We start from the raw sequence: 15,640 nt of genomic DNA, 5'->3' as shown, positions 1-15,640 counted from the left end.
TATACAAGACGATTCATCTAACGATCTGCATAAAATTCTTGCAGTCTCGGTCTTGGCATGACACGAAACACAATTGGGTTACTGAAGGTTCCCCCTCTCCCCTCTCCACCTCTACCCCTCTCGCATCTTCCACACCTTTTGGTTAGTTGTTGCACTTGTTGCTCCGCACTTAAAATGCCCCAAAGTCGCGGCCCGTGGATCGTAAAACTTTTTACGAGTCACCAATTAACCGATGATAATCAAATCACTTGAGTACACTTGCCCCCTCTTCTCCGCTCACCACTCTCCTCTCATCCCTTTGCTCCTCTAGCCGCATAATTCTTTGACTGCGGTTTCTCTCTCTATCTCTCTCTCTCTCTTTTAGGGTAATAAATACTTTTACGATTCCATAATTTGATTTGGGCATTTTTATTTAATATTTCTTCTGTGGTCGCTGCTGATGCTGCTTCTGCTTCTTCTTCATCAGCATCGCCTATAAATTGACCTATGCTGCAGTGATGCCAAATCAGCTAGAAGAAGCGTTAAATCTAGCTTTATTTTTGATTTGACTGTTTTTTGTTTGTTTTGTAAAACCAAGCAAGACAATTATCTCCTTTTATCTTTGAAATTTATTTTATTTGCTTATTTTTAATTATGAATAATTTATATTTTATACATTTTAGATATTAAAGTTTTATAAATAAATCTGTCTTTAATTTTTATTTCATTGATTTTTATATCAAACAAAATAAATTATATTAAATTAGGTTCTTTTATATTTAAATTTTATTGTATTTGCTTATTTTAATTAATGAATTTTTTATATTTTATACCAGATCTTAGATATTAAAGTTTTATAAATAAATCTGTCTTTATTTGACTGATTCTTAAAGCAAAACAAAATAAATGTTATTGTATTACAATCTCTTATATTTTAATGATATTTTATTTTCTTATTTTTAATTATGAGTATTTTATATATTATACTAGATTATTGACACTAAAGTTGAACAAAAATTATATATAAACGTACAAAAGTAATTGTCTATAGCAAGGTCTGTTTTAAAATTTGTTTTGATTTTAGATATTTAAGCTTAACAGAAATTAATAATAAATATTTAAATATGTATTTTGATTTAATTCAGAACAATTTGTATTTCTTTGTCACACAACGTTTAAATTTAAAATTCGTTTTTACTTTTTATAAATGTTTCATTTTAAACAAAAGTTTTAAGCATAGCGACATTTCAATTTTTTATTTCATTTTTAATTTGTTAAAGTAAATCAACATAAATATGATTTTTTTTTTGTTCTTAAAAATAATGTTGATTTCATGTAATTAAAATTTTCTAATTGGGCTGATTTCGTATTCTAAAATATTTAATAAGATTGTATGAAAATTTTCATAATTTTCATAATAATGCATCAATAAATAAAAAAAATTAATTCTTTTTCCATAACGAATGAAGACAGTTTTAAGTTTCTTGGACTTTCTTTTTAAATCCCCGCTTTAGCTTTATTTAGCTTTTTTCTTAACTAATTAAGCCTTTTTATACTTCAAAAGTTGACAACACTGCTATGCTTCCTGTTGTGTTGCTGTCTCTTTCGTCCGCACATTAATATTTTTATGCGCGTCGATCGTAAAATTCGTTTGATAAATTATTATTTGGAATTTTTTCGCTTTTTCTGCTATTCCAGTATGCCAATTGGAATGTGCGCGTAGAGATCAAAACAAAATTCCAGTTTCCCTACGCGGGGAATGTAAAAAGAGAAAAAAAATTAAAAAAGAATTAACAAATTAATGTCGCTGAAATGCAAATAAGAACTCATGCATATGTATATGTGTGTGTGTGTGTGTGCGTGTACGAAAACTGAACGAAGTCCTTTCGTCAAGTGCTGATGGTTGGTCCAGGCATCAAATTGACGAACAGCGAACAGCAGACGAAGCCAACAACACAACTACAACTACATTTACAATGACACACACACACACACACACGCACCCACACCCGCACACACAGAGTGCAAAAAATGTCAGACAGAGAGACAAAATGTCGAAAGCGCGACAGCTGCAGCAGCAGCAGCAAAAGCAGCAACAGCAGCAGCGTCAGCGTCAGCCAAAGCAACAGCAACAACAGCAACAAATTAGAACGAGCCACCTTCAAACACACACACACACAAACACAAACGCACAGCGTGAGAGGGAGTGAGTGTGAGCGAGCCAGCGCATGCGAGTGAGAAAATTTGTTTTGAACTGTCATAAATCTTAATTGTAGCGGAGTGATGGAATCGGAATGCGCCCAAAGCCGACCTACCAAAGGGTGACGCGCGCTGACGAAACGCTGCAGCTAATTTGGAGAGCACGCACACACACACACAGACGCACCACGCTGAGAGAGAGAGCGTAGCGTGCGAGAGCGTAATTTTCCCCTGCGCTCTCTGTGTTTCGTTTCCATATTGTTCGCTGGCAGCAAAAACATAAACAAGATTTATTGCAATCCCAATTGGTGTGTGCAAAGGGGAAATAACAGCCATGCGCACGCTCTCTCTCTCTCTCTGTCTCTTTGCCTCGCGCTCTCTCCCTCATGCTCTTTCGCTCTCGCTCTCTCACACTGTCAGCTCTCGTCGGCCGGCAGCAGCGCGCCACATTTTCAGTCAACAACAGACCTTTGCAGCGAACGATCATGTTCGAAAAGCTCTGCAGCAAACAAACGTAGTACGTAAAAAAAAAGAAACAATAAGAAAAGGGTAACACGAAAAAGCGCGTGGACAGAATCGCGGGTGTTGCCGTCGCCGTCGTCGTCGTTTGTAATTAATTAGCACAGACGCCAACTGCGCTGTCAGCGTGCGTGAGCGAGACAGCAGCACATTTAATCACAGTCGTCACACACTCAGTTTGGGGGAGGAGGAGAAACAAAACATACGCACAGTACAACAATACACAAACAAAAAAAAAGAAGGAAAGAAAAGCAGCAAAGTAATCAACACGCTGCGCTGTCGACGTCGCGTTATTTTGGTGGGGGGCGCCAAACACAAACACTACAACAACAACTGCGCATTGCGTTGCGCCGTCGCTTAACGCAATCGAATCAGAAATTGCCGTCGCCAAACGCGCGCTTCGTGTTAACGAACGTCGTCGTCGTTGTCGTTGTCGTCATCGTGTTCGTCACATCGTCGTTGTCAGCGTCGTGTTTCAAGTCCAACTCTCGTCAAAAAGCAACAGCAAAGCGACAACAACAACAGCAAGAAGAACAAGAAGAAGAAGAACAGCAGCCGCCAACGCAGCTTCCAGGCTCCCCAAAACGAAACGAAACGTAACGAAACGAAACGTGCGCGTCGCTGCCACCGCGCTTTGAACTTCATTTTTTTGGTATCAATCAGCAAAGCAAAGCAAAAGCAGCGCAGCAGCAGCAACAGCAGCAGAACAAACGCAACGCACAACGCAACGCGCATTGTTGTTGTTTGTGTCTGATTCTTGACTGAATCAGTTTGACAGCCGACGCGACGCGACGCAGCACAGAGACAGAAGAAGAAGCGCGCACACACACACACACAGTGTTGAAGAGGAAGAAGCAGCAGCAGCGACGCAGCCAGTGACGACACGGCAACGCCGACACATTCATTCGCTGTTCGACTCTCAAACGAGTAACGACGGAATCCGGATGAACCGCAACCAAAACACACACACACAACAACAAAACAAAAAGAAACAGAAAAAAGAGCAGCAGCAACAACACTCACTCGTACACACACATACATGCAAATGCAAAAGCGAGCGACGCGTGTTCTGAATATACAAAAAGAAAAACAACAGCGGCAAAGAAATTCAATTAAGTGTGATACAAAAAAACAAAAAAAAATTAAAACAAATAAAATGCATAAAATTATGCAAAAATTAAGAAATTAATTTATTATGTTTTATGCAGCATATCTAGTCAAAGAAAAAACACAAAAAGAAGCTGAGAAATTAACAACGAAAATTGCACGTGAAATGTTTAATTAAGACTGAAAACAACAACAACAACAAAATAAACAAGCAAAACTTGAAACTACAAAACAACAAACAACAACAAATGGTTCAACAAAAGTATACGTAAAACAAACAACAAATAAATATATTTATTAAAAATACAAAATACGAAAAATACAAATATTTATATTTAACAATATTTTGCTCACCAAATACAAAATACAAAAAAAAACAAAAACTTAAATAAAGTTACTTAAAACAAAACAAACACAAAAAATTCAAACGAAGTATACGATTCAAATGCAATTATTAAATTAAACATAAATACAAATTACACTTAAATTACCTACAAAATATTTAACATAAAAAATTTTCTGTCTGCCATATGAATAAAACAAAAACAAAAACCATATTATACAAAATATATACGAAACTATAAATATTAAATAATATAATTAACAAAGTAAAAATTACACTATTTAACACACAAGTTATACGCAGCTCAAACGCTAAAAATTCAACGTACCAAGTGCAAAAAAAAAAAACAGAAGAAAAAAGAAATCATTATTACAAATTATATGAATTGTGTCAAATTAAAATTAAGTTCAATTTACACAGTGTGAAAACTCCACCCACAATTTACACAAATTTAAAAAACCAAAACCAATTTTCATCTTTAAAATAAACCCGACAAAATTCAGCAAAATCTGAAAATGTTGCACGAGGCGCTGATGCTCGAGATCTACAGACAGGCGCTAAATGCCGGGTAAGTTTTTAATAATTATAATATTTTAGAATATAAATCAAGAATCAACTTTTTAATAATTATGATATTTGAGGAATAAAGTATAGTTAAGGTATTAAAGAAAAAAATTGAGTTACTTAAAAAAAAAAAAAGAATATAGTAAAGATATTTAAGAAAGAAATTTGAGGGATAACAAAAAGTTATATTCATATTATATTTTTGACAATTATGATATTCTAAAGAAAGAATATATAATAGTTAAGATATTTAAGAAAGAAGTGTATCGTATAACAAAAAGTTCTATAAAAATTTTGTGGGACTCTTCCAATAGTTCAACACTGACTTAAGCTGCTTTAACTTGCTTTTTCACCTTATAAAGTTTTATAATAATAGAATATTTAGCATAACAAAGTAAGAGAATATTTACAGTTCATTAAAAGTGACCAAAAAGTATTAGTTCTAGTATTTATTTAATAAATGTGTATACAGTTTATAAAAAGCGGACAAAAAGTATTCGTTATAGTTTTTTTTTTTTTATAGATAAAAAAGAATAATCAAAATATATCACCGAGATTTTAGTTTTTAGAGACATTAAAGTTATTAGAAAAAGGTTTTACAGGAAATAATATAACAAAAAGTATATAAATGTTGCTTTAACATATTAAATATATGCTATTCAGTATATTTTGGCATACATAGTAGAAATTAGTATTATGGGTATATTTTATTTATATATTTTGTCATAGTTTAAAGATACAATCTCAAAATATATTACGTATAATAGATTAAAGATATCAAATATATGAACAGAAAAGTCTTTAATACATTAAATATATACCATAAAGTATATTTTGACATACACAGTAGAAAAGAGCATTATTAGTATGTTGCGGTATTTTATATGTATTGTAATAGGCTAAAGATTCAGTCTCAAAATATATTTTAAAATAATTTGAAGATATGAGAAAATCATAAATATAAATATGTCAAATGCACAATACAAAAAAAAAAATGATAAGCTGTGACATTGGTATATTAAAAGATATACCAGAAAGTATTTTTTGTATGCCAATATACAGTACAAAATAGTATTATTAGTATGTTGTGGTATTTTATATGTTTTGTAATAGGCCAAAGATACCATCTCAAAATGTGCATTTAACAGATTGAAAATATGAAAAATATGAACAAAAACTGATAATCTGCTTAGTATAGATAACAGATGGAAAATATGAGTAAAAACATAAATATAAAATGTAATTAAATATACCAAAAAAACAAAGTGATAATCTGTTTAACAATTTAGTAATCTAGCACGTGAAATGTTCTTAGCTCATGGCGTTAATAATTTAATTATATCACTGACTCGCTTGGCTGCCACTTAAAGCTATAATGAAGCTGTTAGAACTCAATTTAATCGATTGCTATTTATGTATGTGTGTGTGTGTGTTATTTTTTCTTTCCCTTTCAAAGATATGTTGGCATAATTGAATCGATTGTGGCCTTTAGTTATCATTTGATTTGCGACTTGTTGATTTCAGTTTACAGTCTAGACACACATATTTTTTTATACGAATTTAATTGTGATATACACAATGTTCAGGCAGCTTGTAATCAATAAATAAATATTGCTTGCAATATTATCAATTAATGACAGAAAGACAAAAAAAAAAATGCAAACATAGAAGATTCTAATCTAATACTTGTTGCGACTAAATTGTGGCAATTGTACTTGCTTTAAAAATGCTAAACTGGTTTTTGGGGGCAGATATATACACATATATATATACATATATAGATATCCGTCAAATCAAACTGGTTAATCAGAGAACGTATTTTTTTGGTAATCCATAAAATTATTGCTCTTGATTTTGGTTTTCGTTTTTTTGCATAATCGATATCAAAATAAATCTGACGAAATTTTGAGCACCTGTCGTTATAAATTTTCGTTTTCAGATATAGACAAAGAGAGCGAGAGAGACAGAGAGAGAGAGAGAGAGAGAGAGAGAGACACCCACAGCAAATTGACATTGATTTATCTCAAGTCTTATCATAAAGTTTCGTTCTATTAAGTTGATCAAACTCGTTCATAATTATCGCTTAGCGATTCAAACTCGTTGCAAAAAAACGTGTATTTTTTTAAATGCTTGGCGACAAATTTTTTTCGTAGTTTTCTTAAATCTCAATCTTGCATCGATTTTCCAATGATGAATAAATCATCAGCGAGAGCAAAGAAGAAGAAGAGAAAAAGATTTCTTCGAGCACCAAAAATCAAAATTTTCGTGGGCGAGTATCTTTGTATCTTTCGCTTGAGTATCTGTGTATCTTTATGTGTGTGTGTGCCTATTACTAAAAGATTTATGCGCGCAATTTGCAGTCGAGGGAAGGTCGAAAATCTTTTTTGGGGTGGTGTAGTAACATTTAGTTTTATGCCTCTTTCGGATTAGTCATGCAATGTGCAAGTCGCATTTATCGGACAGAAATATATATATATCTAGATATCTCGTTCAACTATTTTGTTTATTAATGAGACAATTGCAAACGTGTAATTAACCTGCGTATAAATCATTCATTTGATTTAAGCTTCATCAAATAACAAGATTGCATATTATGATTGCTGCCTAGCTCAAAACTCGTTGCCTGAATCGCAAAAAAACAGAAATGTTTATATGCGGGGTCTTAATCGCAATTTGCAATCTGTAAATCCAATTAGCCCCAACTGCGCATAGTTAAACTCAAGTTAGCAAAAGGTGTTTAGATTAAATATGATTCACATTTTCACCATATCACCAAAAGTCATCAATATTTGCGGGACTATCCATCAAATGGTTTTACTGGGAACAAGTTAATGCCAGGGGAAGCAAAAGATTGAGTGATCGCTTTGAAGTTAAACTTGATGTATGAAAATGTGTAGTTAAAAAGCTAGGAATTTAATTTCATTAGTTTTAAATTCATTATTCATCATTTTACTTTAATATTCATATCATTAAGATGTTTTAATGTATTTTAATTGTAACATTTTTAATGACAAATGTTTCCATTTATTACTTTACTTTATTATTCTTATCATTAACTTGTTCCCTCTTTTATTTAATTTAAATAAAATTTTAAAGAGTGATTGCTTAGCCAGATATCTAATTTCATTAGTTTTATATTTCATATTTTTATTTACAAACGAAAAACTTGCAAATATTTTACATTTATTATTGCACTTAAATATTTGCATAGAAATTAAAACTTTTAATAACAATCTGCCTTCAATTATTCTTTTTTGCTTTAATCTTCTTATCATTAACTTGTTCTACGTTTTTATTAAATTTTGTTCAAATTTTGTCCACTTAGCGCCGAATCTAATTTTGTAGTCAAGTAACAAAAGCATTTCTAATCCAGTTTATTTAAAATTATTCCAAATTATTTTTATAAACAAGATGTCTTGCTATGTTATATTTAGATTTGGTTGCGGCAATTGCTTAATTTATATTTACTTAAGTCCAAATAAAATTTTTAAGATTCTTTTAAATATTTTTTTCGTTTAAAAATTGTTTTTTATGTTCCTTACATTGCTTTTTTCATAAATGAAACTTCCAACATCTTTTTCTGTTTTTAATTTGTTCGTTAGATTTTTCTTATCTATTGTTTAACATTATACATTCAACTAATTAAGTTTTGCTAACAATTTATATTGAATTTTTTAACTTTTTTACTATGTGTTCGCTTTGTAATAATTGTAATGTCTTGATAGACTTTTTTGTTCTAGAAAATAATACAACAAAATAATAATACAATAAAAAAAACATCTTATAAATTTCTAAACTATTTCAATATTCAATCAGCTCAAAATATTTTAAGTGCATTGCAAGATTTGTTTTTCTAAAACATTAAAAGAATTTTATAAATTTCTATAAATTTATAAATTCAGATAAATGAGAAGTCAGTGAGAAGAATTTCATTACATATTATGTAAATAAGAAGTTGTACTTTTAATTTGTGTGAATTTCAAAACTTCTTTACTATTTGTACTACTTATAATAATTTAAAGCCTTTCTTTAACTAATTTGTAATATTAATTTAATGTATATTACTCTAAATGTTTTTGTTAAAGTCCATTCCATTTTTTATATTAATCATTAGCTTTAAATTTAAGGTAGCAAACCTTATAAACAGTTCAAACTTTCCCCTTAGTCAAAAATGATTGACAGTTTATTCTACTGACTAGTTTGTAATATTACTTAAATGAATATTACTCAGAAGCTTGTTGGTTAATTTAGTATATATATATATTTGTGTTGAATTAATCTTCAGCTTTAAATTTGCTGCCTTATAAACAGTTTACAATTTCCCCTTAGTAGAAACTATTTTGCTGACTAATTGCATTACTCACATATCATTAAAACTACTTATATAGCAAAGCAGCCATAATTCTTGTCAACTTTGATGCTGTTGATTTCCAATGAATCAAGTCATAATCCGTCAGTTTATTATTGATTGAGGCTTTGATACGTTTTTTTTTTGCCATTTCCGGGCAAAGTTAACAACTTGTCATCACTCTTAAAAAAAAAAAACCCAAAATGACACCCACGACAAAAAAAAATTAATAAATATAAGCAAAAAATTGAAATTGTTACATTTCGAAAGTCAACAGCAAAATGTGATAAAAGAGAAGATATATTTAAGGAAATAAAAACTATGGAATAGTTTATAAATTATGAGAGACGCTGCAATAATAATGTTTGGGATGGAAAGAATACGTAATTTATGCAAAAATTGATGTCGCATGGCTTCAGTTTTATGAGCAAAGATACACAGACAAAAAGATAGATAGATAAATGAGATGAGAGAGAGATCTTTGATTATCACGTTGATGATGATGATGAGCTTCGATCATAATTCACGCTCGCAGTTTGCGCAGTTTTTTCGAATTAAACGCCATTGTTCCAAAAATATGCATACTCTAGTCCGATTTTAACGATTTTTACGAGCAAAACTTGTCAGCCTTAATAATGAACAACAGAGAGGGGAGTATAAAGAGGGGGTGGGGCGGTATTTCAAACAGCTGGCCACAGTTTCGTTTTGGTTTATGGCGCCGTCGTTTGTTAGATTTGAATAACAAATGAAATGTTGACATATGTTTCATATTGTTGCCATTGTTGTGCCACTTGTGCTCTTGTTGCACACACATACACACTGACACACGCACACAAACACATATATATTTAATATATATATTTGTGGAGGCAATAAAGTCTTCAGATTTCACGATTAACTATCAGCTTATCTGCGTGAAAGTCTCTTCAAAAGCTTTCACTAATGATCTACGACATTTTATGTTTTTTTTTTATCACAGCGCGCAAGCGAGACAACAAGCTATGCAAAAAAAAGTACTACTGCCATCTCGCTCTAACTGCTTTTCCTTTGCATTCCTTCTGATTAAGCGCTTAATCACATGACTAATTCTATATTTAGATCCACGTATAATTAGCGCTATTTATGATTCTCGTGGGGCGTTATAAACGGTCATGAAATTAACTTAATCTGCAGATAAAGTAACCATGTAGGTCATACATGCGGGCCTGTCGTGTATAACTCATTAATGGTTCAATAATTTCATAAAAATAAATATTATTCATCGAAGAAGGAATTCGCAGGAAATTGTAGAAGGAGCTTAAATTAATTACATATATGCATTTCAGTATATTTAATATACCAAATATCCATATCAGTATATTTAATATAACAAACTCAGATGTACTCAGTATATTTAAGTGTGTTTTCAGTATATTAATTATTATATCATCATATTAAATAGATAATACTTATTCTTACTTGTTAGCTTAGTAATTTCCTTAATATCCTAACCTAACTAACCCGTTCTCTTCCCCTCTCTTTCATTCTATTTAGCGCCCTGCCCACAGCACGTCCCCGCTCCACGGAATCGGCCAACTCGAGCGAGCGTTGCCCCTCCCACGACTCCAATTCCTCGGACAATGGCGCCCAACGTGAGGCGTCAAATCTGTCCGGCGCCAACGTTGGCGGCGTCGGCGGCGGCGTTGCGCTGCCCTCCACATCAGCCCTGCATCAACACTCCAGCACATTCCCGGCTGTGCCGCAAACGCTGCCCGCCCAACCCTCCTCCATGGAGGCATACCTGCACATGGTCGCCGCCGCAGCACAACAATATGGCTTCCCCCTGGCAGCGGCAGCTGCTGCCGGACCCCGCCTACCGCTGCCGCTGCCCAGCGAAGCGGCGGCGCCGTTCAAGTTGCCACCACAAGCATCGCCCACCGCCTCGTCAAGCAGTCACTCGGAGGCACTCGATTTTCGCACCAATCTCTATGCGCGAGCGGAATCAGCGGAGCCTGTGGCTTCCGAAGAAGAGGAAGAGTTCGATGATGGAGCCAACAATCCGCTTGATTTGTCGGTGGGCACAAGGAAGCGCAGTCACGACAGCAGCGAGTCGAATTCGAATTCGAACATTGGCCAAATACAGGTGAAGAAAATGTTCAAGTCCGACAGTCCGCCGGCAAATCCAGCGGCCACAAATCCTTTGCTGCCTGGTGTGAATCCTTATTTAGCCGCAGTGGCAGCGGCGAATATTTTCCGTGCTGGGCAATTTCCCGATTGGAATGGCAAGAATGATTTGGTTGTCGATCCGTTGGAGAAGATGTCGGATATAGTCAAGGGCAAGGAGAAGTCCGGAGGTCAAAAGACAACCCAACAAGCAGCTGCAGCGCCGCCAGCCAAAAGTCCAGCGAGCCAAAGTCAAAATAATAGTAATAATAACAATAGTAGTAATAATAATAACGAATCGGGAGCGACGGCAACGACGCCAACTTCGGGTGGCAGTGTGACCAAAGCACGTCACAACATTTGGCAATCGCATTGGCAGAACAAAGGTGTGGCCAGCTCCGTGTTTCGTTGCGTGTGGTGCAAGCAGAGCTTCCCCACCCTCGAGGCCCTCACCACGCACATGAAGGACAGCAAACATTGTGGCGTCAATGTGCCGCCCTTTGGCAACTTGCCGAGCAATCAACAGCAGCAACAACATCACCAGCAGCAACAACAGCAGCAACATCATCAGCAGCAACATCAATCACATCAGCAGCCGCCGCATCATCATCAACAGCAGCAACAACAGCGCAAGTCGCAGGGAAATTCCCCTTCGGCGAATGTGAAAAACGCTTTTCAATACCGCGGCGATCCTCCGACGCCGTTGCCCCGAAAATTGGTGCGTGGTCAAAACGTTTGGCTGGGCAAAGGCGTGGAGCAAGCGATGCAGATCCTGAAGTGCATGAGGTGCGGGGAAAGTTTCCGATCGCTGGGCGAAATGACCAAACACATGCAGGAGACACAGCACTACACAAACATTCTGTCCCAGGAGCAAAGCATCAACATCAAGTCCGGAGGAGCTTCGAGTGCCAACGAACACGGCAAGGACAGCACCCAGAACAGTCTGAGTTCCGAGGAGAGTCGCACTTTATCTGCGGTGCTCACATGCAAAGTGTGCGACAAGGCTTTCAGCTCCCTCGGTGATCTCAGCAATCACATGGCCAAAAATAATCATTATGCCGAGCCGCTGTTGCAATCCGCAGGCGCTAGAAAGCGACCAGCGCCGAAGAAGCGGGAGAAATCTCTTCCGGTTAGGAAGTTGTTGGAGTTGAAAGCCAACCCCGAGGAACCTTTGTTGGAAAAAGCAGCCGCAGTGGGCAAATCAGAAAAGTCCGAGGCAGCTTTATTCGCCGAGCGCATGAGACAATACATAACGGGTGTGAAATCCCCCGAGGAAATTGCCAAAGCAGCTCAGTTATTGGCGAAGAATAAAAGTCCCGAACTGGAGAAGAATGGAGCTACAACCGTGGCGGGAAAAGCAAACGCAGCGGGTGGAAGCAGCTCGGTGTTGAGTGCCATTGAGCAAATGTTTACCACCAGCTTTGACACGCCCCCGCGTCATGCGAGTCTCCCCGCAAGCAGTCCCTCGAATTCCAGCACGAAGAACACTTCCCCCGTGGCCAGCAGCATCTTGAAGCGTCTCGGCATCGATGAGACCGTGGACTACAATAAACCCCTGATTGACACAAATGATCCGTATTATCAGCATTATCGCTACACGAGCAGCGAGCGCAGCGGCAGCGAATGCAGCGCCGAGGCGCGTCCCCGCTTAGAGGCGCCCACTCCCGAAAAGCAGCAACCAGCTGTGGCAGCAGCAACCAGTTCAACAACAGCAGCAGCCGCAACTGAAACTCCCATAAAACAGGAGTTAAACGAAGTGGAAATCAAATCGGAGTTGAGTGATGAGCCGCAGGATAACAACATGGATGCAACGCCGACGAAAACGGAACCTGAGCAACCGCTGCTCAATGGCAGCTACAACAATAACAACAACAACAACACAAATAACAACAATAATGCTTCGGCCAAATCGTCGCCAGCGCCTCGAAGTCCAGCGGACAGTCAACGCTCGGCCACGCCCAAAAGTCCAGCTTCGAGTCACGGCAGCAGCCAAGAGTTGCAGCTAAAGAAATCGGGATCGGGATCGGGAGCAGGAACTTATCCCAGCGACTCGTTGAATGCTTTGTCTTCCATGTTCGATTCCCTGGGCAGCAGCAGCGGCAACTCAGGTGCAAATACCCGAGCTAAACTTGCAGCTGCTGCTGCAGCTGCCGCAGTTGGTGGCGCCACAACAGCAGCGGACTCTGCGGCACCGGAAAATCTAAGCGCCAGCAGCAATTCGTTGGCGGCGTTGCGTCAGTTTTGCGTCAAGAAAGAGAAGACGGCCTAAAGAGAGAAAAATAGACGCTGCCGCTGCGCTTAAAATGCAAAATGTGGGGCGCAAATGCCACAGAATTTGCCACCGAATCTAATTTTTCGTTCGTTCGTCGAAACACACAAAAAAATACGATTTTTTTGTCAACCTTTTTGTTTGCCACACACGCCGCCGCCGTCGTCGTCGTCGTCGTCGCCTTTCTCTTCACAAACAATAGGCGACAACTCAGCTCAGCTCCTCATCAAGTCAGAGCGTTAATGTTTTGATATACGAGACGCTGAGACAGACAGACAGACATCCGCTGCAGCTCCATCTTCAGCTCAGTTTTGGATTGATCGTCGCCAATCCGTTCGGCATTATTGTGCGCCACGCCCACCTTCAGCCAGAGCAAATGGGCCGACTTTTTCAAGGTAAATATCTGAGACAATTTAAAAAAGATTTAAAGATACCTGAGATATCTAAAAAATTTAAAAGAACTAAGAAAAATAGGAAATTAAATATAAGCAAAATTTTGAGAATTTAAAAAAAAATATATAGATACCAGACATAGCTAAAAAAAAATTATAGATTCAAAAAAATATTTAAGAATAAAAAAATATAAGGAAAATGTTGAGAGTTTTTAAATTATGTTAAATGTAAATTGTGCATTCAGAAGGAATTCTTAATTCTTATTATAGATCTCAAGAAATAAAATAACGAAGATAACACAGAAATCTCCAATATAGTTTTTTTTTTTAAAGAAGAGTATTCTGGAAAAGAAAACTGTATTATACATTTAAATAAATTTATTTATTTTTTTTTTATAAAAGAATAAAATATCACAGCTTACGGTAAAAAATTAATGTTTCTATTTTGTTTGTTTAAATAAACCAAATTTAGGAAAAAAAAATATACAAAATTTCAAAGAATTATATTTCTTTAATATGTATTTTGTAAACCTTTTTTTCTTCATAAAAAAAAATTGGGATAACAGAAAATATTTTAAAATGGTTTATTTTTTAAGGAGTATTCTAGGATATTTTAAATTTTGTCTACCAATGGAAAGGATCTATTAAGTTGTTAATAAAACTAGTTTTATATTTTATATCTTGTTTGTTAAAACAACCAATCTAACTCTATAAATTTCCTATCTTCTTTGCAGGATTCTCAGCTGCGCCGCAATAGACATCCTTGAAAGACTTTGGCTACGCTGCGCTGAATATTTGGCTTTGCAATCTGTAACGTTTTCTTTTTGGGGTCCTTTGCCCAAGTAACCAAAATGAACATATTAAAAAAAAAACATTGTAAACTAAAGACAAATTGAAAATAGCTAAAAAGAAAAAAAAAACAAAAAAAGTTAAAACAAAGTATGAAAAAAAATACAATTGGAAGCAGAAGCCCTTCTCAGGGCTGCCAAATGCCTGGGCAAATAGAATGAAATTTGGAAGAAAAAAAAAAAAATAATGAATCATTGTGATCAAAATAAACCGACTTTTATTGAATTTATAAAATGCGATTACTACTTTTCGACTTTGGGTGGAAGGGGAATTTTTTATTACAGCAGGGGAAATTTTATTGCAGGTTCCAAAAGGGATTTATTTCAGACGCAGCACACAACAATAATTTACAAGAGGGCAACACACAAGAAAGTTTCATGATGAAACGTATGCTAGACATGTAAAATAGTTGCTCTCTTCGCTATCCTCGACCGCATTCCAAAGAGAGCATCACCTAATTACTCTTTGAAGCTGCGCTACTTTTTGAAGCTGCAAAGAGAGCTTTTTTCACTGGCGCATAGCACTCAACGGCGTTTCATTTAGTCATCAAGCAACGCGTCGCCTTTTTAGACTGCCGAAATTTCTGTGTGATTAAATAAAAAAATGTGTAATTAAATAAAAAAGATATGTTTTATTTTTATTTTTTGTTTAGTGAAGTGTATAATAGAAGTGTGCAAGGCATTTGAATTGAGTTAAAGTGTGTGAAAAGTGCAAGTGTGAAAATGTGTGTGTTTTTTAGAAAAAGCGCCAATCGAAGCATTTTTTGCGGTAAAGCAACAACTGCGTTCATAGGTATTGAAAATGAATTTACCGAGGATAATAATTAGACTAATATCCAAGTTTGATCATAGGTAAGCTATTTTTTTTTCAATATTGCATTATTTTATTGAATTTGCACATAAGATCAGTGCGCAATTTCTTTTGCATGC

General features: G+C 35.7%; 1 protein-coding gene across 1 annotated transcript; it reads left to right on the top strand.

Annotated features, from left to right (window-relative positions):
- The first annotated feature begins 2,634 nt into the window (after nucleotides 1–2,634).
- Nucleotides 2,635–14,945, top strand: LOC132794256 (protein teashirt). Its single transcript, XM_060804561.1, has 3 exons — nucleotides 2,635–4,715; nucleotides 10,593–13,865; nucleotides 14,597–14,945. The coding sequence occupies exons 1-2, from the start codon at nucleotides 4,663–4,665 to the stop codon at nucleotides 13,468–13,470; spliced, it is 2,931 nt and encodes a 976-aa protein (XP_060660544.1). The 5' UTR covers nucleotides 2,635–4,662; the 3' UTR covers nucleotides 13,471–13,865; nucleotides 14,597–14,945.
- The last annotated feature ends 695 nt before the right edge of the window (nucleotides 14,946–15,640 follow it).

Source organism: Drosophila nasuta, chromosome 2L, assembly GCF_023558535.2.
Source record: "Drosophila nasuta strain 15112-1781.00 chromosome 2L, ASM2355853v1, whole genome shotgun sequence".
Lineage (NCBI taxonomy): Eukaryota > Metazoa > Arthropoda > Insecta > Diptera > Drosophilidae > Drosophila > Drosophila nasuta.
This window is presented reverse-complemented; position numbering and strand designations above follow the sequence as displayed.

Bases quoted from the DNA above. Each gene is read 5' to 3' on its own strand.
- LOC132794256 (XM_060804561.1), top strand. From the start codon at position 4,663: ATGTTGCACGAGGCGCTGATGCTCGAGATCTACAGACAGGCGCTAAAT. The intron at 4,716-10,592 runs GTAAGTTTTTAA...CATTCTATTTAG, and splicing joins AGACAGGCGCTAAATGCCGG to CGCCCTGCCCACAGCACGTC.